The sequence below is a fragment of the Centruroides vittatus genome, unplaced genomic scaffold (assembly GCF_030686945.1).
Source record: "Centruroides vittatus isolate TY-2023 unplaced genomic scaffold, ASM3068694v2 contig_874, whole genome shotgun sequence".
NCBI classification, from domain to species: domain Eukaryota; kingdom Metazoa; phylum Arthropoda; class Arachnida; order Scorpiones; family Buthidae; genus Centruroides; species Centruroides vittatus.
The window spans coordinates 435,240-461,656 of NW_027122566.1; the positions used below are offsets into that span (position 1 = coordinate 435,240).

Below are 26,417 nucleotides of genomic sequence, written 5' to 3' on the forward strand. Positions count from 1 at the left end.
AGAATTGAAAAGAATATACAAATTAAAAATATGAAAAAAACAAAAAATTTAAATTCAAAAAGAAACTAGAAAAATATGAATATAAGATGTAATGAACTTCTAGAATCACTGAAGGAGTCCAAGTTTTCTTTCAGATTAAATGTTTGTTGGAAGTGCACATCCCAAACAGTACTTTTTTTAATCAATGCTAAATTAATAACATTGTCCCTATGAACATTTTCTGTCTGTCTTCCCAAAGACTCCATCTTCTGTCAAGAGGTTTATTGGACGTTTTAGTCTTTTACATCTTCAAACTTTTAAGCAAGTTGTTTAAACTTGCTAAGCATTCAGAAGGCTTTAGAATACATTTAAAATTTTGAAGGGGATTCTTTTTGTAACTGGATACATATCACCAGAGCCGGCTCTAGGCGGGTACAATGCGTGACCATCACGCAGGCGCTAAGATGCAAAATTTGCCCAATTTTTCCTCCATTCTAGTCTGATAAATACATATTTTTTATATTGTTTTTTAGAAATTAAAAATTAAAAAATTCAAATTCAAATAAATCTAAAAGGAAATCTAGATAGAAGTTTATCGATCTTTTATATCTTAAAATTGGATGAAAGTTTAGGGTGTAGGTGTCATTAAGTATAGACCCCACATCTGTAATCTGCCTATCCAATACACTCAGGTCATTTGATAACACCCGACAACTATCATCCAAGCTAAAAGGAAATAATTGAAATTTTTTATTGTTTAGGAATCCCACAAGAACACTACACATGAAGCATTAATTATGGAACATTTTAATCATTAATTCATTCTATAAGTACTGACTTAATATTATTAAAAAAAGAAATTCAAAGAATCAAAAGTAACACAGAATTTTATATATTTTCTTAGCTAAAAATGGAAAAAAGAAAACTTTCTGGATGGGAATACAAACAAAAGGGACAGAGAAAAGAGGAGCAATTAAAGAAAAATCAAATGTTCATTAAAAATTATTTATTCAAAGCTAATCGTCAAGAAACGACAAGCGAAAATCAAGTAGATTTTAAAAATAATGAATTGAGATCTGAATTTTCAATTGAAACGATTGATTTTTTTGAACCTGCATCTGAAAGTGCTGCCAAATTGAATGATTCAATCTCTCTTGTTGAAATTAGTCCAACAATTGTATCAGCAGCTGAATTAATTGCACCAGAAAATTGTTTTGATGATATTGTTGGTTGGCCAGAAACTTATGACTAAAGTTTTATTTAACAAACTGTCATAAAGAGACTTGTCGCTTTCAATAATAATTTGAATCAATATCCTAAAAATTCTGAAAATTTATGTTTCTCTAATCAATATTTTCACTGAATCATAGAAAATGGTGAACACATTCAAAGATCGTGGTTGGTTTATTTGAAAAAGGCTGATAAAGTCTTTTGTTATTGCTGTAAATTATTTGGTTCAATCGCTATCATGTTGGATCGAAATGGTATCAACTATTGGTGACATATTTCTCAAATTTTAAAAAGACATGAGCAAAGTGTTGAACATTTTGATAGCTTTAGCAGGGATGCACAACCTTTTCTGAAGAAGGGCCAGGTTAGGATTAAGTTTACTGACCAGAGGACCAGATCATTTTACAACTCTCTTTGTTGACACAAGGATTCTAATTACTTTAGCCGCGAGCAGTGTTGATAATCATGACTTGACGTGGTTTGAAATAATTATTAAATCCAAAACTTTTTAGTGAAGTCGGCTTCCTTTTAGTCATATGACTCTATTTCAACTATTAACTTTCTTGATCCAACATAACAATTAAAATTTTTTTCTATTGTTAGTCTATGGAGAGACTTTGTTGTAAATAATTGGTTGTTATAGGTTTTGTACATTCCTTTTTGAACTCTGATTGGCTTTTTCTAATTTGAATGACATTAGGTTGACGAATAAGCGTCTTTTCTGAAGAAAATGATTCAAATTTGACTATACCAATCAGGATCTAGAATGTAAACAAATGCTAAAAAATCATTATTTGCATGGTTTTTTCAGTGCTATTTTCAGTTATTTTTATGTTATTTGATGCTATTTAGACGAATAAGCAAATTTTCTGAGGCATAAAATTGAAAATTTCCTTCCAAAATAGAAACTTCCTGATAACATTGGAATGATGTTCTAACATCATTTTATTCTATTTGATTCTTCTAAAAATCGTTATAATACTATGCATGGGCGAGGGGGCAGGAGAGGTAGCTGCCCTCCCCTAGAAATTCGAAAAAATTATTTAAATGCTAAGTTTTAATTAAAATAATCTTCTTAGGCTTCTTGTAAGTTAAGAATTATCTTAATTAAAACATTTTTTTTTTTTTTTCTGGTACATAGTAAATGATTAAAACTTTGTGAATCATTTTTATTTTACCTACATACAATTCATATCCTCTATCAATTTATATCGTCTTGCCCCCCTGGCGTCGTCCTTGATATTATGTATTAGTTTTTATTGTCATGACACGGTTTCAGAATACACAACTATATATTAGACTTAAAATATTTGATATCTAACCAGAAAGTTAACCAGAAAGTGTGTTAGCTAGAAATAGAAGAACTTCAACCCCCCCCCCCGTTTTTCACCTCAGAAAGTCATAAAACAGTTGGGTGCTAATGACTTTGTGAAAGGGAAAAAGTTCTATACTTAGAAACTTCGAAAGAAAGGATTTGGCCTGTACCATCTGCGGGCCGCATAAACATTGAAAGGGGACCAGATGTGGCCCCTGGGCCACAGGTTGTGCATCCCTGGCTTTAGCAAGTGGATGGAACTGAAAAATCGATTGCATAAAGGAATATCAGTGGACACTTTGATGTATAAGAGTTTGCAAAAAGAAGTGGAACATTGGGATAAGGTTTTAAAAAGATTAATTGCATTGATGATGAATTGCACAACAAAATATCCCATTTAGAGGTTCATCAGACAAAGTTGTGAAGAAAATAACGGAAATTTTTTGAAAATTTTGGAATTCTTAGCTGAATTTGATCCAGTTATGGAAAAACATTTAATGAGGGCTAAGGGAAAACCAAATTCTGTTCACTATTTAGGAAAAACCATTCAAAATGAAATTTTGGAACTGATCAGACAGAGCATCAAACACAAAATTCTGAAAAAAGTGGAAGATTCTAATTATTATGCATTGATCGTTGACTGTACAACAGTCACAAGCCATCAGGAACGAATGTCAGTTATAGTTTGATATGTTGATGTGGATCCCAATAATTTTATTCAAATCAATGAAAGTTTTCTTGGATTTCATTTAATTGAAGGTACATCTGGAATTGAATTGACACACACCATCATTGAGTCACTGGAAAAATATAATTTATCAGTAGAGAATATCAGGGACCAAAGTTAAGACAATGGTGCAACATGAAAGGTATTCGAAATAACGTTCAGGCCTACATTTTGAAAAAAAAATCCACAAGCAATGTACATTTCATGCCTCAATCACACTTTAAATTTACAGGTGGTTGATTCAGAGCAAGTTCACCCCAAATCATACTATTTTTCAACATTATTGAACAGGTTTTTAAATTTTTCTCAGCTTATATGAAAAGATGGGGCATCTTACAATCTAAATGTCCATTATTTACAATCAAATCATTAAGTGATACACAATGGGAAATTAATATTAATGCTGTTAAGACATTAAGATTTGAATTACCTAATATTTATGAAGCATTTCAAGACGTTGCAAAAGAATCTAGTGATGCATTCACAAAAATTACAGGTGAATCTATTGCATCAAAAATCATAAATTTTGACTTTTTTATGTTCAATTATAATTTGGTATGGCATCTTGTTTACCTCATATATTGACTTCAAACAACTTCAATCCCTTTTAACAAATATTTCAGAAAGCTTAGAATTACTAAAATGAACAATACAGTTTTTTAAAGGAAAACTGTAACCAAAAGAAATTTGATTCAGTTGTTAAAAAAGCAAAAAAACTTGCTGGTATTTTAAATGCAAAAAATGAGTTTGATTTTCCCAGAGAAACTTTGGGACGACAACGGAAAAGAAAAAAGTTTTCTGATTATGAGGAAAATGTCGAAGAAAATTTAAGCCAGATCCAGAAATATGAAAAAGAAGTTTCTGATATAATGTTTAGTTGTGCTCTTACTTCTTTGAAAGAATGATTTGAAACATCTCAAACTGGTATTGAACATTTCAAATTTTTGTTCAACATAAAAAATATTTATTTTATGTCAGACGAAGATTTAGAGACATGTTGTGAGAATTTAGAAAAAAAAATTGACACATGAAAATAAACAAGACATTTCTGGAGAAGAATTAGAGTTAAAACAACAGTTTTAACTCTAATTCTTACCCTTACATCCCAGCTCAATGAATATATGGATCCAGAGAAATGTTTGAATTTTATTTAAAAAAAACAATTTGAATAAAATTTATGTAAGTACATCTATCACATTAAGAATTGTGCTAACATTGCCCATTACAGTTGCTGCTGTGAAACGTAGCATTTCCAAGATTAAAATAATTAAAAACTAAGATCTATAGTGAGTCAACAAATACTTAAAAACTTGGCGATGATTTCAATTGAAAGTGCCATTGCTAATAATTTAAACATTGCAGATTTGCAATTGAAATTTGGAACAGTGAAAGCTCGAAAAGTTACATTTTCAATATAATTATTTCCTGGTTTTTTGTACTAAATTTGAATTAAAAATTAACTTTAATTTAAAAAATATATTCTTATAAATTATTTTTATCACTGAATTTTCAAAAAAGGTGACAACGCAAAAGTTTCACGCACTCTCAAAATTTGTAGAGCCAGCACTGCATACCACCAATCATGAAACTCGAGGACACTTTCCCAAATCTTTTTGTTAAATTTAAAATTTTGAAGAGAGTGCCTTTTTGACATTCTTTGTTCCAATTCCTGTAAGATCTGATGATGGGATGTGTAGTCTTGAAAACCATTTAATCTAAAAGAAAACTTTGACTCTTTCAGTGATTCCATTGTTCCATTATACTTTATACTTATTAAGGAATCAGGCAACCTGCCTAATCGTTAATAAGAAAATATGGTTATCTAATGCATTAAGAAGTGAAGATTTAGCCATTTTGTGGCAAGGTGTGACTGAAATTCATTACACCTTGATACAAGAAAACTATGAAACAGTATGCAGAGCAAAGAAGTGTTTAGGCTATGACCACAAGTTCAAGCTGATATTTTAAACTGTCTTTTTTCACTGGCTGTTTACCTGGAGATAATAATAACTGAATTCTGATAAATTACACTGTTAACAACAAGCAATTTTTGTGTGTTTATAACTTGCTAATTCTGATAACACTATCTGTTATTACAATAAGCAGGTTCTACTAGGTTGGATGTGCAGGATTCTTAAAATGGTTGGTAGTGGTTTAAAAAACTCATTTTTCATAATACAGTTTATATACCTATATTATAAAAATTAATACAGTAGACTAAGAAGTGAATGCACATAGTTATATACAATATACTGTTTTGCTAATATAGTAACTTTTTTTTTTTTTGAATTTGTCCACAATCTTTTTTAATTCCTTCTAAATGGGGATTGAATTGCCAAAAATCCCATGTGCATGGGCTTGGTTCTACTCCATTATATATTTGCAAGACAAAAATTGAATGAATGCTGAGTTTTGACTTTTTTCCGTATAAAGACCATAATATTCAGTAACCGCTGTCAAGTATTCATTATTGGTTAAATAATCATCTGCAAGAGATCAATTGTTAAAAATAACAGATTTAGCTTGAGCTTTCTATAAAAGTAACAGGAATGTGAGGATTGAATAAGATCGCCTACTACAGCATTTGTGCTGTAGTAGTGCAGAATAAGTGCAGAAATAGAAATGTGACAATGATTATTTAGCAGTCACTAATCCACATAGAAAAACAGATGTATGTGTGTAATCTCAATTTGTTGTGTAACAATCAAGTTTAAACATAAACTTATCTTCAAACAGTGGCATGTTGTCATTGGAAGTGGTGGAAGTGCCGCTTCCCTTGTATTTTCTAAAATATAAATTCATATTGGGCGATTTTTTTCATATTTTAGCATACTTTGAATTAATTAAAATTAATATTTTATTATAACTGCATTATGTATCTTATTACAAATCTCTATACTATATGTGAAAAAAACGATAAGATTGCTATTGTATATTTGAATATCAGTGGCAGAATGGAAGCACTGTATTGTCGAAACTGGGTCAGCTTCCACGAAGAAAATAACTGAATGGTGTAAGCAGCCAGATTATAGGCATTGGTTCATGCACTTTACAGAGCACCAACCTCACCTGGTTTAGCCAGTAGAAGCTACACACCAAAATATTGTATAATGCTTCCAATGATTCTATCCCTTAGCCACTGGCAGGGAGCTATCTGACTAAGTGAATTGTTTTAAGATTTAAAAAGTAAAGAGTGTTCAATGTTATTTTTATGTACGTTTCTTTGCAAAGTTATATTTAATTATAATTTTCTTTTAATTATACTGTAATTATATTGACAGATTTTCAGACATACAATCTGTAGAATTTTTATCACTTTTACATGTTAATAATTTTAATATTATGAAAAACAATTTTTCCAGGCGTGTTTTAATTCTTTAAATTAAGTAAATTTTATGGGAAATTTTTTGATTTATCTAATTACGTAGGGAATCACAATATTTATATTTGTGTCTGGACTATATTGACAAGTAACTCTTAGACATAAAAAGTATTATAATTAATGACGATCCGAACAAAGATGTACTAAAAGAATTATATGATTTAATATTAATTTTTATGGTACCATCTACCAGTGGGTCTGTTGAACGCAGTTTTTCAACCACTAAGCAAATTCATACATTGGCCAGGAACACTCAGTCGGAGGAAAGATTGTCATCGCTAGCATTGCTTTCAATAGAAAAAGAGCTTTCAAATATGTTGATGGAATCAACGACCAGCGACTTTTATGATAAAGTAATTAACAACTTTGTAGAAAAAATTGCCAAATAGAGTTAGTTTATAAAAAATTTTAAAAAAAAACAAATTTTTCTATCATTGTTTGTATCACATCAATTTGTATTATGTATGTATTATTTGTATTTTAGAATTAAAATACATAAATTGTTTATTTTTGTCATTTCCAATATTTGTTTAAAATTTTTATGGAAATGTGAGGTTCCAGACAGGTCTGAACCATCATGAAAGACATGAAAAAACGGTTAATTTAGAGAAAAATTTATTAGTTTAAAAAACATAGGAAAAAGTTGTTTGTAGTCGACACCCATTGTTTATATCAAACTGTGAGGCAGAAACCATAAATTGCGGAAGGAAGTCGTCCTATGATCAGTGGAAGATCGAATTCGTCTTCGATTTTGACTTTTCTCGTGCTCCAGGTAAGAGTGTCGTTACGTTTAGTAACGAGGGCTCAACCACTTGGAAAGCGTAATTGAGGGGGAATGACCAATCAAATTGGACGAAAGAAAGAACGGAGATTGTTATAATCTCTGACAGTCGAAGATACCTTGCACTCAGTTAACATTCCGAATAACCAAAACGCTGTGTGTCAATGTGCATAAAAAAACAATTTCTCATCTATCGTGCCAACCTGTAACCCGTGCCACTTCGGACTTAGATTGTGTCCCCATGCCAATGGATGAAGTCTCCCCGTGCCTTACAGGCTTGTCAATGCCACTGTTCCGGGACCACCTTTGATCGACATTTAAAGAACCACATCAACGCCCAAGATGTTCGAACAGCTGATTGTCCTAAAGCAAATTATTTTGTACATAGTGTATGTTTATTTTATGTTAAAATAAACGGTTTTTGTCAGATACTTGTCATCTTTGTCTTTTCTGCCACCAGGCACGTACGAATGGACCCTAGCCCATCACTGACAAACAATTAACTGATTGTCCCTGGAAGTCAGCTTGTTACAGAAACACAGCTTCCCTATCATCAAATGTCATGGCATGCCACTGTCTTTAAATCACTGCTACTTCATATGGAATGAACTTTTAGCATTGAAAATTTTCATATCAGTTGAAGTTCAAGCCTTATAAGCACTCGATATATTTGCAGAGTAAGACCAGAAATTTCTTTCACCATGATCATGAAAGATAGTAACAAAGAAATGATGTAGTCGGGGTCTGGCATTGTCAGACTTCTGGTAACTTTCAAAATTACAGATGATATTGAAAAATCAATGTATTTTATTAAATGCTGAAGTTCAAGATGTTCTATGAAACAGATTCATAGAATTCCCAGGAATTCTGTATATGGAAAGGAAATAAAATTAAGACACATATCCAGACAAAAACTTGTCTTCATCATACTGTTCCATTCAAGTAAAATAATCATGTGAGCCAATTGCAAATGTACAAAAGCAGTGGCTAACCAGATGACCCATTAATTCACAAACAGATTTAGTCGTCCATTAGACACTAATGGTACATGGCATTCAAAAATAACTTAATATATAACAATTCCCTACCCTTCTAGAAGAAGGCATAATCCTTCCAGAATCTGGTAAGAGTATGCCTTCTCCTCTGGAGCTGAGTTTCTTGCATTTCATTGTCGATTCCTCATTAGTTTAATCATAACTATCACACAGTTTTTTATTCAGATCATTGGATGTCTCTATTTATTTAAAAAAATTAATATAATTATTAATTTAGATAAGAGATGGCACCTAATGTCTATCTCTAATTCCAAATTACTTAATATCCAATTATTAATAATAGCAAAATAATAGCTTGATTAATTATGTTGATTGTTTAGTTTAGTATATGTTACATTAGATTTAGTTCCAGGCTGTTGAACAGTGCATTACAGTATAACATGCAAAAAAGACAAGAAAAAGTGCCATAAGGTGTGGTGTTTCAGCTCTGCCAAATTGCACTGTATTTGTTTAGACCAAAGTATGCCTTTGTCTGAAAATTACAAAAATCAATCATCCATGACTTCATCATTGATTAGATTGAGAATTGCATTTAGCATGTCAGCTCTACATTGTTCCTTACCTGGGGAATTGCTTGAAACATATGGATCGTGTATGGATATGCACCTACAGTTTTCCTGTGCAAAATCTGATGTTAGCTACACTGTATTAGTTCAGTTTTCAGGTTAGTTCAGTCCTTGGAGGACTTCAAGATGGCCTCTTTGACCTTTCAGATGTTGGTACGACTTGATGTTACTGGCCTTTTTCCCTACTTCACTGGAGTTTGACATTGAGAGTTATTGACAGTGCCATACTCGTGAAATCAGACATAAAGTCATTGAACAAGTTGTGGATTCAACTTCTTATGCATCTCTTGACCAAATTCAATTATAGTGCTTTTCTGATAGATGGTCACCATGGTACTGACACCACAGTGTATATGACATTAAACAAATTATTTTTGTTTAATGCCATGTACCCAAAAAACTTTTTTGGGTTTCGGGGGACACTGGAACAAATATATTTCTATTAACTCATGTGGAGATTAATATAAATTCTTGAAATTTCAGTTATTTTGTAAAGACCTTATATATTATTTAAAATTAAAATAATCTATTTTCATATAACTTTGTATTTCAGATTATTTGATGTGGGTGGACAAAGATCTGAAAGGAAAAAATGGATTCATTGTTTTGAAGATGTAACAGCAATTATATTCTGTGTAGCTATGAGTGAATATGATCAAGTTTTGCATGAAGATGAGACTACTGTGAGTTAATTTAAATTTAAATTTGTTAGAAATATAAAAATTTACATGTTACTTTTTACAATATTTATTTTTTCATAAATTAATTCTCAAAATGACATTTAATTTTCAGAATCGCATGCAGGAAAGTTTAAAGTTGTTTGACTCAATCTGTAATAACAAGTGGTTCACTGATACTTCTATCATTTTATTTCTCAATAAGAAAGATCTTTTTGAAGAGAAAATCAAAAAATCACCTCTCACTATTTGTTTTCCTGAATATACTGGTAAATATTTAATATATTCCATTTTTAATTTAAATTATGTCAAAAAAGAATTACTTCAAACAAAATTATTTGTTTTTAGTTAATTTTATAATAATTGAAATATTTAAAAAAAGTTATTTTGAATTTTAATATATGAAACTAGATCTCAATACTTAAATTGATATGATACTATTCTTTTATAAAAATTTAAAAATTAATAAGCAATCCATTAATTTTTTTAATAAATAAAAATGAAATATGAACTATGAAGTTTTGTTCAATATATATAAAATAGAAATTATATTATGAATAAAATGGTGATTTGTATCTTTTCTGTGACAATTGATATGAATATTTACAAGATATTTTTTATTACTTTATAATATTTATAATATATAAATAGATTTATTACAGATACAATAAGGATTATGATATTGATTTAAAATTTTGTAGTTTACACAGTAAATTACGTATTATATTACTAACACATTAAACTGATTTTATTTTGTAGATATTTAAGACAATATATTTAATGCTTACAAATTTAACTAAATCTTTCTTGCTAGGCAAGATTTACATTATAATATACTGATACATTTTATCTTTGATAAGATTTTATTATACTTTAATTAACTTTTTAAAATTAGGGAATGAAGTTCGATCTTGATGATGATAAAAGTATTGTTTTTTAATAAAAATTCATTATAAGTCATTTATTATTACAATTTATGTAAAGAAATAATAAAATTATAATAAACCGTCACAAACAAAATCTTTTTTACCAGAACTTAAACTAAACTTCCGAACGTTTTCGACCTTCACCAAGGCCTGCTTCAGGTGCTGAACTAACTGGGTCTTTATTCATCACACCAACAGCACGACACCCTGCTCGAGCTTCAACGTATAGAAAATATAGCTGTTGAACACAGCTACAAAAGAGGCATGGTTCATAGTTTGGCCCGTGCCTACGCCAACCAACTTTCCCCATGCAAGCACAATTTACAAGCTGCTACGCAATGCAAAAGATAAAGTAGATCTTAGCAGAGCCCCAGGGGTTTACTCCATTCCCCTCAGGGATGATAGATGTCAAAGGGACTTAATTTATATTGGCTCAACGATACATTCAACTCGAAAAAGGATATGTGAACATTGTTCCGACCTTACAAACAACAGACACACCATTGCCTTGTCTATGTATGCCACCGACCCAGAAGTTCAGGTGGACTTCCAGAATACCAGATTAATTAGACAGGTTTTTCAAATAGATCATATTCACCATCTGGAGGCCTTGGAGATTTTTAAAACCAACTTAAGAGGCAACTGTATTAACTTTAAAGACGGTGAGACTATCGCGCATTTGTGGAGATACCTGTTTGAGGAATTTGAATGGAGTCGGGCAGAAGGGCGAAATGTAATATATACAATATTTAAAATCGAACAGCATCATTATAACGGTCCAAGTAGGAAGCCGGTTTAGTTCAGCACCTGAAGCAGGCCTTGGTGAAGACTGAAAATGTTCGGAAGTTTAGCTTAAGTTCAATACTGGTAAAAAAGATTTTGTTTGTGATGGTTCATTTCTCACTCCAGTATTTCTGATCAGAAGACTGTTATTTTAAAATTATAATATTTTAATAATAACTTAAATCTAAGTATTTGTTTATTTTAATATTTAATTATAATAATAATAATAATAACAACAACAACAACTCTATCTAAAAAACTTAATACATATGTTAAATTTAAAATAAACTTTATAACAAGTTTCAAATACTTCTATTTAAAAATCATTGACATTTCAGGATTAATTTATATATTAAAATAATTTTATCCACTAACTCTCTAGGCCTACATATTGAGAATTTAATTATAATCAATATATTTATTAAGAATTTTAAAGTCTTGAAAAACTTATATGATGTAATCTAGTTGCTAACAATAAGAGATTTGTGGTCCTTTGATTTATATACCTAAAGTTAAAATGCTACATTTGAACAAGACATTTTGTATATAATTTTATTTAAATAATGATTATAATTTTGTATATTAGAGCTGTTGAATGATGAATTTTAAGACAAAAGATATTAAAAAATTTAAATGTTAATGTCAACAATAATCTCAATGTACAATTAACCATTAAAAACTGCTAACAAACTGTAATATTTTATGTATGATTATTAAAAAGAAATCTTATATAAAATAATAAAAGAAAACTAGAAATTAAATGCTTATTATAATCTCTTCACACACTGGTAAAATAAGTAAATAAATAAATTCTTCGAACCTGTTAACCAGAGTTGATCTATTTTTAGACTTGCAAACGTTTTCACAGCTCCTCCTGGGCTCTTCTTCAGGCTTCATCGTATAGGCTGTTAATGTTTGAATAAACATTTGATTTGAATTTCTTTTCCGAATATTATTGCGTGCAACGGCTGGATAGTTGTATTGCGCGTGATCCATGCTCCTCCCTTTAAACGCAGTTTTCTATCAAAACCTGCCATGCACTGGATAGAATCATTTCTTCCTTATGATTAATGCACATGCTACGTAATCCCGCCTTAAATATCTCCATGGCTTCTAGCCATTTCAATTGCTGTGGGTTATAGCTGGGTATAATGATTTTTGCTACATGCAGGTCCGCCGTTATCTCCTCTTCCGATGCGTATGTCACTAGGGCCGTAGTGTATCTACCGTGCTGTATGTCTGATTCAACATACAGCACGGTAGATACACTAAAACGGTAGATAACTAGTACCTGAAAACCTGGCTAGGGCCGCCACTGACCATGCTAACAGAAAAGTATGATGTACAGGGGCAAGACACTACAGTACTAATTTGAAGTGGAGAGCATATATTTTAAATTAAATAAATTTAAAATATGATTAAAAATTGCAGCCAGGCATTGTAACACTGTCACAATACATAATTGCTCATTATATTTATATTAATAACAGCCTTATATTTTTTGTGTTGAAATCCAAAAAACAAAGTTGGTAATTTAAAAAATAAAGAATTTTGTTAAAAGTTCTAAAAGCAAACACATTTTTACATATTTTAAACAATGTATTTAAAATATACAAGCCTAATCTGAATGTATTTAAAATAAAACTATATATCACTTATTAAAGTATAGGATTTTTTAAAGCTGAATAAATAAATGTTTGGAATAATTTAATTTTTGTTTATATTATTTGAGCAATCATCATTTTTATCAAAAATAATGTATGTTGCCTGGCAAAGTGCCAAATATAAATGAATATGGAACAAGCAATTATTTATTGTGAGATTATCAGAATGCCAAGCTGCAATTTGAATCATATTTTTAATTTATTTCATTTCAAATATATGTCCTCACCTCAAATTAGTAGTATCTTTCCCCTGTACATCAAACTTTTCCTTTAACTATAGAGTCATGCTGATCATCTATCTAACATCTTTCAGGGGAAATGTTTTGAATTGAAATAATGTGACTTCTGGGAGAAACTGGAAGTTCATATATAGTCAATCGCGGCCTCTGTCCGAAGGTTTCCATATCTGGTCTCATATTTCATTTATCTAATTCCATTCTTGAGATTAAGGAAAGACAGATGGATGGATGGACAACAGTGGAAAATTATAGGTCTTCAATTTTTTTTCAAATTGCAGTCTAATGATACAAATAGAATTGACATGTAGATCTATTGAAAAACAGGTATCCCTTGTATAACTTGGTAGTTATGTTTTGACACTTATTCTTAGCTATTCATGGGGGCACTCATTTATTGGTGTTTGCTTCACTCAGATTTTCTTTTAGACCCTTTGGGGGACTACAGCCTTGCAGCATAAAAACTGCATGCCAACATCAAACATAGAGGGTACTGTAGCCATATGTACACCGTTCAGAGGAATACTATCTTTCTCTACTGTCTATCTCCTCTCCCTCCCCTTTCCTTTACCTCTTTTCTGCTGGCTAAACACTTTGTGTAGGGCCAATGTCTTTCTTGTATGTATGTATGGTATATAAATAAATAAAATATATATAAATATATATATATATATTATATATATATACTTGCAAAGTGTGTATATGAGATGGCACAGAACTTCATTGGAAAGTAGATATCAGACAGAAACTGCCTATTTATACTGTTTTAAAACCACTATTAATCAACTAACTATTTTTTCTAACTAATCACAGCAACAAATTTAATATGTTGAGAAGGAATAGTTTTTGAATTCAGTTGATAATGGTTGCCAAGACAAATAAGTATACAAAATTTTGAATTGAAATTCAAAATTGTTTACCGCTGAAATTCATCAGCCAATCAAAAGCATAATTTCAATTTCTGAACATTAAACAGGTGAGAAAATCAGTTAGAAATCATTTTAACTGTTGAACTGCAATAAAACTTAATGAATTTCATTTGTAATCTAACTTTTCAAACTTTTAATTTTAAAATTTATTAGCATTGGGCCATTAAACTAATCAACTTTGTAAATTTTGGTATTAATTCCCTATTTCAATAATCAAACATTATGTCACTCTTCATTGCCATCCCTATTCATGCAACTTCTGAGAAACACTATTAGTCACTGACATGATCATTTTAAGGGGTAAAAAATTTTTCATGGGACCATTATTTTGTAACATCTTATGCAGGAATTTTTAACATGTCTTATGGGCAGAATGGCAGGACTTCAGAATTTGAACAACTTAGGCAAGAGAACATCTTAACTGGTCTTTACTGTATAATGTCATTTTGAGGCCCCCAGCAAATGCCAGGTTCACCCATATGTTAAACTTAAAACATCCCTGCACACTTTTAGTTTTATGTTCCTTATCCATAGGCTGCTCACCCAGCATGGAAATTAACTGTTCCTGGAACTCTTCCCTTCCAACAGAAGCTCATTCCCTCATGGTGCAGCAACATACTTCAGCACACACTTCCACTATGATGCATAGCCTGCTGTAAATGTAAACACATTATGGATGGACTGTAATATGGCAATGAGGTCTACTTGTTGAGCCTGTTGCCTTGTATTTTCATTCTCCGAATGGAAAGTGGGACATGTAGGTATCCTAGCAGGATAAATGGGACAATGTGGGATGTCTGGTCACCTTATCTTTGCTAACTCTGACTACTTTGAATCCATCTTGCCATCTTTCAGGGCATTTCATAGTCCAACTTTCTAGTACTTCTTGCCTAAGTTGAATGTAGAAATCCTGTGAACTCCATTACAATTTGAGATAGATATATTCCTTGTCTAATGTAGCCATATATTTGCTGTTAGAACCAGTCAAGTGATGCTTATATGATTTCCTAGCACTCATCTTTCTGTTCATGTTGTGGGTTGTAATGAGGTGATGAACAGCTGTCTTTTTTTTCATTTTGGCTTGCATATGTGATAATGTGCAAAGTGCCCCCTATGCTTCTACACCACGGGACCAAAGGGTCGACATTGCAATGGCAATGACAAAGTCATCAGGACTGACACCATTGTGTCTTTAAGGACAGACATAGAACCTCTATTGGCCATTGAGTTCATTTATTGTGCAAGCGGTCGCTTCTGTAGGTGCTCAGATTCGGGATGGAGATGGATTGAGCAAAAGAAGTGCACTCTACAACTCAATTACAAAACACAATACATGTTTATTTATCATAAGCTATTTACAATAGGCTGAATATAGACTATTTACAATTGAAAGGTTGAACATTAGTTATTGGCAATCATGTAGTATATTATATTAAAGGCTATTGTAACTATTCTCGTGAGTCCTAGTCTTGATAGAGAATTTACACAGATTCGTGGACGGATAAATACCATGTAGATAATCTGAGGATGTTCCTCATTGCTGATCAGTTCATGACTTGACAGATTGATGGCAGGTCAACTTGATGGAAGGCTCTTGATAATAGGTAAATGGATTGTTCAGGAAACAGGAGTGTTTTTGGGGAGGTATCCTAGTATGGTAAGGTCGATGGGTGTAAGGTATCCAAGTTCTAGTACAGTTCCAGAGAGGACAAACTTTCAGTGATGATGGACAAACTCCCATCTCGTCATCAGACATTGTCTTTTATTTGGAGGTCCTCCCTTCTTTCTTCTATTGCCCTTTTTTGGTAAAGTATATCTCCATGTCCAATAGCAATTTATTCGTTATATTTCTGGTAACACATTAGATGTATCACCTTGGAAAAGGAAGTGACTCTAGGGTGAAGGATACAATCACATCCTTTGCATTTAATAATCGTTGGAAAAGTTTTAACAATTTTTTTATTTAATCAATGAAAAATTTTATTCAAAAATTCCATCAGGTCCAGGCTTTCACACATATCTTGATAAATTATTTTGTTCACAGTGGATGCAGATGTTATATCTTACATGTTAAAAACTCTCTCAGAAAGCATCTTAAAATCGTAAAATATAAAAATAAATAAAAATTTGAAGATTTGCTAAATTCATCATTTTAATCAATAATTTAAATGATCATTTGACAGTTAAAAACTAACATTTACCAATAAATTTCTTATGAATGAGTCTTTCCATTCAAATTTTATGATTTTATTGTTTAATTAATGAAGTACAAATTGTAATTTCATAAAATTTCTGTGTTTTTAATTGCATTTAGCAAGAACCAAAGACATGCTTAAAATATATTGGAAAAATAATTACACTTACCTAAGTAAAAATATTTTAAATAATATATTTCCTAAAAAAATTATATAAATTTTCAAAACTTTATTAATGTATCTATATATATAATCGAGATGAGTTGATGATAATAATAATAATAATAATAGTAATAATAATAAGCGCAGAGCCCAAACGGTTAGGAGTTGAAAGTTGAAATTTGGTACGCAGTTAGGGTATGTCACGAGAACACACACTAAGAAGGGATTTTTCGAAATTCCTCCCCACAGGGGAGAGGAACAGGATTAAGTCTTAACACTTCCATCAACAATGGAAGTGTGAAGTAACAATGGAAGTGTCAACAATGAAGTGTTAACAATGGAAGTGTTACATAACAATGGAAATGTTAAGAGCCCAAACGGTTAAGAGTTGAAAGTTGAAATTTGGTACATAGTTACGGTACATCATGAAAACGCACACTAAGAAGGGATTTTTCGAAATTCCTCCCCACGGGGAGAGGGACAGGATTAAGGCTTAACACTTCCATCAACAATGGAAGTGTTAAGTAACAATGGAGAACAAGAGAAAGCGACATGCAAGATTTACGGGCGCTGGAGGAAAAAAAAGGAAAAGAGTAATATGTTAGAACATATTCGATTTTCAAATTTAAACAGATTACTTTGGTTTTTCTCGACTTTTCTTTTTTAGGACATTCGATGAAAATCGAACGATATAATCAGAACACGTCATGAAAATTGAACAATATTAGAATATTCGATTCTCAAATTCGACCTTTCTTTAGAAATATTTAGTTTGTTGATGAAATTACTCTTTTTCTTCTGTGACTATAACGTAATAATCTTAATCTTCGCTATCATTACTTTTGCCCGAGCAACGCCGGGCCTATCTGCTAGTTCTTAGATACTATAGTATCAGTATTGTTTGGGGCTGTCCATTAATTATATGTATAGTTTGAGGGTGGAGGTTGGAAATGTACTGTACATCATTGTACACAATAGAAAGGGAAGGGGTTGAGGTATTGTCTAAATGTTCTTTTTGTAGTGGTATTAGTGATATAAAAATTTGTTTTTATAAGCCTACTTACAAGATATTTGAATAAATTATCAGTTAAAAAAGCTCTGCAAATATTTTCTGAGTTACCTCTTCCATATCAAGAGGATCTGTTAACTATCATACGTGTAATTAAAAAGGAGGGAATTTGAGGGAATCAATCATTGTACACAAGATGGGAGAGGGTCAAAAATGACTAAAAATTGTAAACTTAATTAATGGATGGTCCCTTTCTATAAGTTTCTTTTATTATATGTATATAAAATTTATTAAATTGTAACTTATTTATATATTTAAATATAAATGAATAAATTTTTAATAATTTAGGTGCACAAGAATATGGTGAAGCTGCAGCATACATTCAAGCTCAGTTTGAGGCAAAAAATAAGTCCACAACTAAGGAAATCTACTGCCACATGACTTGTGCCACAGATACCACAAATATTCAGTTTGTATTTGATGCCGTTACTGATGTAATCATTGCCAATAATTTGAGAGGATGTGGATTATATTGATCTCAAACCATCATTTCTAAGATCAATCACATGCCACAAAAGAAGTTAACATTTCCTGATCTTTCATCTATGGTATTTTGCTTGTCACCTCAAAGTAACAGTATTGCACTCTCCTTTCTCCCTAAGTCCCATTATTATTTTGTATAATCATTTATTTCTACATAAAGTGGCAAATTACATTGTTGTGATTTAAACAATCTGTTTGTAAGAAAAAAAATTCCTAGAATTACTAGTCATGTGAAAATAGTTTAAATATTTAATGGATGTCATATAAAATCAAAAAGGTTCTGCTTCAGGTTTAGAGCCCCAAGCCTGAAGTGTGCCTTTTTGTAATCAGTGTTATTTGTCTGTTCTATGTTGTATTAATCATGCTGTTCATTGGGTGAGTGCATCTACTGTGAGTAGGGGTATTTATTGATACCCTCAGTTATTGTATTTCTCTTATTCTTTACAAAGCATGTGATTATACATGCAGTGATATGACAATACATGCATTTGTGTGTTTGACAAGATTTAAATCCTGGAAAAACTATCAACATCGGAACAATGATAGCGAAGACAATTCCAAGTATGATGCCTGTGAATTCCATGAATTATCTAGGGTAATGAATTATGCGATCTTAACTCTTTTGAAGATGTCGCATAAGACAAATTTTAGCTGTTACAATATCTATGTGGAATTTAACTCTAGGATGAACAGCATTATATCAGGCAAGCAGTGTTCAAGATTAAACAAATCAAGACAGCTCACAAGTAGTACCAACTAGTTAACTACTATTTCTTCTTCCTTCTTAACCCCTCCTGGTTGTATTGCTGCAAAATCATTCCTGCAACTTCCAAGAGTGATTGTGTCTGGGCATCAAACACAGGGAGCCCATGTCAATTAGTGTGCCACAAGTTCATGTTTTGGCACAATTTATTATTGCCAAATATTGTTCTGTGTATTATTCTTGTATCAGGTATGCAGTATCTGCACACTTACCTTGTAGCCTATTGATGTCTTACAAAGAAAACATGGTATTCTTCAATGACAGTGAGGTCTTACGAACTGCACAATTGCACAACATGGTGCAGCTGCTTTTATCGTATTAGCAAACCATTAGTCATTGAATTATTCATATGATTACCACAAAGAATGCATCAGATGTTTCGATATTTACACAAGAATAGGATCTACACAATGACCAAAATACCTCTCTGTCTATGAAGTTGCCATGTCTGTTGTCATTAGTCTTTGCTTGGTTATGGTGCTTCTGTATTTAATGGATGAATATAGTGCAGTCCTTATTGTGTGGTATTTTACAAAACTGAAATTGGCTGGTTTAATTGTAAAAGTACTTATTTCAATATACAAGCAAAAATTTCTAGTTTCGTGTTAAATGATGTAATGACAGTCATCGTAAATAGAAATTCTTGTGTATGAAGTAAGGCAACTGCTCCCTGTGCTGTCCATTACTATTTTATCTGGTCTGGCAATTAAAATATTTCTAATCACAAAATTACATCAATATTTGGTGTTTTATTACAAAATAATTCATTTTAAAATAACATTTATTTTTCTAAATTAAAATTAATATATTCACAAGATATTAACTCACTGTACAAAGATAAAAATCATGTGATATATTTCATTTTTAATTTCAGTTTATTAATCAAAACAGTTATAGTTAGCAGTTTAATACAAAAAAGAACTTCAAATAGAAAATATAAAGTACATTTTTAAACTAAATCAAAATTTTTACAATTAAACACATTTTTTCTTTAAGATTTCCATCATAAAATCAGTTAATGAAGAAACTTTCAGACTGATATGTAATGAAAGTTTCTTCATTATAAATACTGAAAGTTATATTTAGCTTATATTTTTCATTGATTAACAAATTCATTACAATTTTGTTGTGTGGTGAAATTGATTCAGTTCTATCGAAAAGCACAATTTATCATTTTAATAATATAATTTTTGATATACACTATTAAACTAATCATTTAATTTTAATAGTAATAAAATAAAGAAATATATCATAAAAAAAGCAAATTATAATTATAATTATTTATAAAAACTGATTTTTCAATTATTATAGAGCGTAGATTTTCCGACAAATAATATCTTAAAGATGAAAAGTGTTTATTGGTGAGAAATTCTTGTACAGAACAGAAAAATTAAAATTTAACTATTCTATTTAAAATCATTAATTACTTTAACCAAATAAGAAAATGAAAATGTATTAAGTAATTAAAATTTTTTTAAAAATATTTCTTCATACATTAATTTTCTAAACACTGTAAAAAATTACTTTTTAAACATTAACATACAAATAATATAATTTATTTTTAAAAAATTTTTAATAATAAAATCTATCTAATAATTTACTATAAGAACAATCTGACTATACTTTTCTAAACTGTCAATAATTGTCACCATTGCTGTGACCATCTGATTAAAAATTCCTGTTAACCTCTCATGTATGGTACAATAATTTTAAATCGTTTATGCTTTTTCTTTTTATGATGTTTTGTATAATTTGAATATTTAATAATTTAAGAAATTTATTTAAGAAAATAAATGCAAGAAGTGCATACTTTTCAAAAATATCCTCCAATTATCCAAACAAGTTGATATAAAACAAAAAACTATTATTATTTTAAATGTTATAGAGAATGTGTAATATGTTAGACAAATACTGTTATTTTACAGAATTATTATAGATTAATAAGAAAATATCCCACCTCTCAGAAATTTGCAAAGACAAAAAGACTGAAAATTAACATTAACAATTTAAGATTTTTTAAAATTTATTTTATTATTCAAGTTCTAATTATGCTCTTTAACTTTTGTTTCAGATGTTACTTCAGATAATGTCAGAAGATCACTTAATATTTGTAACAAACATTATGTTAGTAATTTGGTAGTTTTCATGAATAATTCTAACTAATCACAAACTGAATACAAATCTATATTTGATTTATTTTAAAACTAGTTAAATTGAGAAGTACACTCAAGAAAGTAAATAAAATAAATATTCAAAAAAGAAGGAAAAGAACAACAGAAATATTCAAACACTCATTTGAATTAATTCTAGAAATTGCATCCTTCAGAACATAAGTTCATACATGCATATAATTCAAAACACATTGTTTAAAATTTTCAATTACAGTATTTTGATAATTTAATTATTATAATTCTGTTAGTTTATCTGAGCAAAATATAATTTATTACCAATTCATTAGAAAATACCATTGAAATTCAAAGGGAATTTTGAAGAACAAATAAAAGTGGATGTTTGTATTATCATCTTTGTTCTCTGCTTATCTTTTCTCTTTTCCTTCATTTCTCCTCATTCCTGTCTAGTGAATGTAATTACCTAATATTAGTATTAATTGTACAACACATTTCTAAATAAATAAATAAATGACTGCTAATTTCAGGAAGCTAACTTTTATTAAAAGAAATGTTTTCAGTAAAGATCTGACCACTACAGCTTACAATCTTAATATTTAAAAGCTTAGAATATTATGGCATAGAATATACAAAATATCTGTTAAATATTAAGACTAAGCTGAGGATGGGTAGATCTTGACAGAAAACATTTTTTTTAATTAATAAAAGTTGGCTTCCTGAAATTAGCAGTCATTTATTTGCACAGTTGAGGCCAAGTTTTGTAAATTTTTATGCTAAACGTATTCCCAGAATTAGTCCAAATATTCTTTGTCTGGAAATTATCAATATTTCAAAATAATCTTGTACAATATAATGCACGCTTTTACATATTTCAACTGATATTTTATAACAGTTTTCAGAATCTAGATGTGCGAAAAATATTTTGGAATGCTCTACATTAATACAGTAGAGCGTCGTTTATCCGAAAGCCGATCAACCGAAAGCTTTCCAGTCGGACTGAGTCGTGCTGAATTGAACGTTTTTTATACTAGATTATCTTCTAAAGTATAATTTTTTTTTTTTTTTTTGTTTTTATATTTTTCAATATATTTATTTTGTTTGTACAAAATAAAGAAATAATTTTTAACGATACAATAGCCACGATTATTATAAAAATTTTCGTCGATTTTACCGCAACGGAGAAAAATTTCAACATGGGATAGGTTAATATATTTTTTCGTACATAATCGGTTATCCGAAAAATAAGTTATCCAAACAACCCCAATCCCCAATTGATTCGGATAAATGATGCTCTACTGTATTTACATTAAACTAAGAAACTGCAAAAGAGAACTATTTACATGGTTCTTGAAATTGACTATATATCACATGACTTCAAGAAATAGGTGTATTCACAACTTAATTTAAATTTCCCAAATTTTTCTAAAATTATCTTGCTAAATACATGTTTGAAAGTTATTTAGAAATCAAATTCAAAATCAATAAATCATTAGATGAAGATAAGATGTTTTAAAAAACTTCAAACCTGTAAATGACAGTTCATATTGTTTTCCAGAATATATATAGTGAAATGGATGTATTGTGTAATCTAAGATAAAATGACATGATAGTTATAATTATTTAATAAATTATTCATTTATATATTCACAGAAAGTAATACAGAATTGGAATCATCTTGAAACTTACAATTATTTTCAATCAGTATTTTGTAATTATATCTGTTCAATTGCTTTCAGTTCTTTCTTCTGCTGTCAGATTAATGTGAAAATATTAATATTGATACAAATAGGATAATTTGGGTGAGGTTTTGTTTCCATAAGAATTTTAACAAAATACAATAACAAAATTTCCCAAAACAATTGTTCATAGCATTATTTTTCTGACTTATCTTTGAATGTGAAATTTAATAAAATAAAACAATTTTTCTATTTAAGAAAAGAGATTCAACATAACAGTTTTCTTTATTAAAATGTTTTATATAAGAAAGATATAGTAAAAATTATATCATTCAAGGCAAAGTAATGTGTAAAAATTCCAAAAACATACCAGAATTTGTTCAAGGACATAGCAGAAGATAGCATAAAAAGTATCGATAATCAATATGTAGTATCAGCAGCCACTCGGTAAAAGAAATTCTGTGTTCAATCACCATATGTGCATACCGGCAGTAATTTTTAAAATGAAAAAGATCACTGTATATGATTTCATGATAAATCAAATTTAGTAACAGACCACTAAAAATTAGTGTAGGGGCTTTTGGACTGGACATACTGGCATATATTTTATGGACTATACTTTCAAAACTAATTAATATAAAATTCTACAAATTTTAAAATTTATTTACATTATAGAAATTCAAACCTTTTAGTCAAAAAATTGGAAAAATTTTGGTGCAAAATGGCATGGAAGGAATTAATATATTCACTAAAGACAACTTCATAATTTATGCAAAGTTGATTACAACATAATTCATAATTTTATAATTATATGAACCATTACATATTTTTCTGATTGAATATCAATTTTTTTATCAAGTATTCTTGATGATATTACTTTGAAAAAAAATCTTGAAAAGTTATGTTTAGTTATATATAATTTGAATTAACATATTAAAGAAATAAAAGCTATTTCTTTCTTCTAAGTAAAAAACTGTATAAAGTTCCAAAAAACAATAGCGAGGTTAAGGCCGAAGTTTTCAACGCGAAAATGTATACTTTGGACGTTCAGTGCCGCTTTCCTGTAAGTCTAGAAGTTTGACAATGGTGTTTGGAAAGTCAGTGGAATCATGCTCAACATTCCAAACGCCATTGTCAAACTTCTAGACTTACAGGAAAGCAGCGCCAAACGTCCGACGTACACGTTTTTGCGTTGAAAACTTCGGCCTTAACCTCACTAATGTTCACACAATACAAACTTTAAACTTCAAATTTTTATTGCATCATTTTACATGCTTTTTAAATAGATCAACTAGAAATACTTTAAAGAATAGTAATAAAAAGCTGACTATGTTGTTGCTGGACTTTTCTGGCATTCTTTATTTTTTCATCCCTAATAATTGCTACCATTATCTTAATTTTTTCAGATTTACATAAAATTATTAATATAAATGATTACTTATAAAACAAAATAAACTATTTTAAAAATATTATCCTCCACGCCTTCTTCAACATATAAAAGACCTTTCAGTCTAATTTTGATGAAAATTATGATAAATCTTTTTTATGTTGTTAATCTCAAAGACATTTATTTTTTTGGTATATTAAAAAATTTTACAACTAAAAGAAAATTATATAACTTGAAAGCTTTCTGAGATATAGCCTCACCTCCTTAATATCTCTTGAATCAATGGTCTGATTTTCCTGAAAATTTCTAGAAATATTTCTTCCTAATACACAAACCTCTCTGCAAAATTTCAGAAATTTTTGGCAAAAAGCACAGGAATTATTAAGCTTCAAAGTGAGTGAATGAAATTGTGCCCCCCACACATACAGAACAAACCTGAAACTTTTTTTTTTTTTTTTTTTTTTGCATTTTTCAACATTTTAAGGCCCAAGTCCAAAAATAAAAAAATCTCGGGAAGTCATTTTTTTGATAGATTGCCATACTTTCCCTCTGTTTTATAACAACTGGGAAAATAAAATTAACAATTCAAAAGGCTAAAATCTTTTAAAGAACTTTCTAAGATAAAACTGCAATATGTCCTCGCCAATATAAAGACTAACATTTTCAATCCCTCTGGATCTTCATCAGATCAATTAATTAAAGAATTTTAGTATTATCACCCCAATCTGAAGGAATTGTGAGTAGAACAATTCAAAAGGATAACAACATAAGAATTTTTTTCATAGAATAACCCTAATAAAAATATAATCTCATCACTTCTAAATGATGTGGGATGATGTAATTTATCAATTGATGAAATGATTTTTGGTTCATATTACTAATTGATGTCAATTATTGACACTGACAAAAACATTTTTAAGTGATCAGTTGATATAAAATGGTACAATAACTACTTTGTATTGATAAATTGATATTAATATACTTTTGAAATGTAAAGTAATATAAAATCAAATAATACTTTAATAATTATTAATAAACTGAACATTTGCCAAATGATATCATCTGATGTCACACTCTCAATATTGTTAATTGGCATCAATTGATATCATATAATATTTTCATATATTTTAATTTTGAATACAAGATCATTTTATAACATTTCATATCATTTAACTCGCTTCTACATGATTGAATCATTCAATCATGATTCAATATCATTTCTGACAGATTGGCATCAACTCTATCATTTGAAATCATTCACCATTAACAAATGATTCAAATAATATTTTTTTACTAGAGGAACCAAAATTATAATTTGTTAAATAGAATAGAAAGTCTTGTAATTTTATGTAATATAATGAATAAACTATAATTTTCATAGTAAAAAATCTGAATTCTGCTTTATTGAAGTGAACATATTTAAAGCAATCTTTCATTCTATCTAAGCTTTCCATTATATTCAAATAATAGTAGATTATACCTTTTTAATATTTTAACATATATTAAAAAAGTATAATCTGGTATTATTTAAATTCATAGTAACTACATGAATATGATCATCCCCTCTTTAATATTGTTACATCTATATCTTTATTTCAAAATATTCAGATTACCATCTATACATTGGATACACATCTACACAAGGGATAAAGATATTCTTATATTAAAACATAAACTTTGAATTTTTAATATACATATAAACCGTCATAACTCTTGATTATTATTATACTTGTTTAGTATTATTTTTTTTCCCTAAAATATTATAAACACAAATAAAAATAGAAAAAATTTTTAATTATATAAAAAAGCAATATTAGAAAAGACATTATTTTATTTTTACGATGTTATAGATAAATACAAATAGCAAATAATCTAATTTGGAAAATTACATTATTTTATTTAATGTGGTGATGTAGAAACAGAAGTGTGGGGACACAAAAAACACTAGGACACAGAACTTTTTCCCTTTTTCAATAAAAGTAAATATGTAAACAAATGTTTAAAATACATACATGCATTTATTTTTCAGATTTTGCAATCTATTTGTAGAAAACTTTATTGTTCCTGTTATTTTCCTGCTAACGTTGAAATATTTTTGTATATGAGTCATGAGAAGGGATAAAGACTATAAAATGGCACAACTAAAAAAGTGTGCACACCAATAATCTAATTCATATATGCAAGCTTTTATTTGCAAAATTTACTTAATATGCGATTCATCTTTCATAAATTTAACTATAATATATAATGTGTAAACAACAAAAACATAGGTGTTTTATTAAAAATTTTTATTTAAATATTGC

At 29.5% G+C, this 26,417-nt stretch overlaps 1 protein-coding gene across 1 annotated transcript in view; it reads left to right on the forward strand.

The window, feature by feature from the left end:
- The window catches only part of LOC136982891 (guanine nucleotide-binding protein G(o) subunit alpha-like), a 102,275-nt gene extending 82,621 nt beyond the window's left edge, over positions 1 to 19,654 (forward strand). The window contains exons 6-8 of the mRNA XM_067279448.1: positions 9,589 to 9,718; positions 9,828 to 9,981; positions 17,965 to 19,654. Of these exons, the coding sequence (XP_067135549.1) occupies positions 9,589 to 9,718; positions 9,828 to 9,981; positions 17,965 to 18,152 (472 nt within the window). The 3' untranslated portion in view covers positions 18,153 to 19,654. The remainder of the gene's footprint in view (positions 1 to 9,588; positions 9,719 to 9,827; positions 9,982 to 17,964) is intronic.
- Positions 19,655 to 26,417: the final 6,763 nt, after the last annotated feature.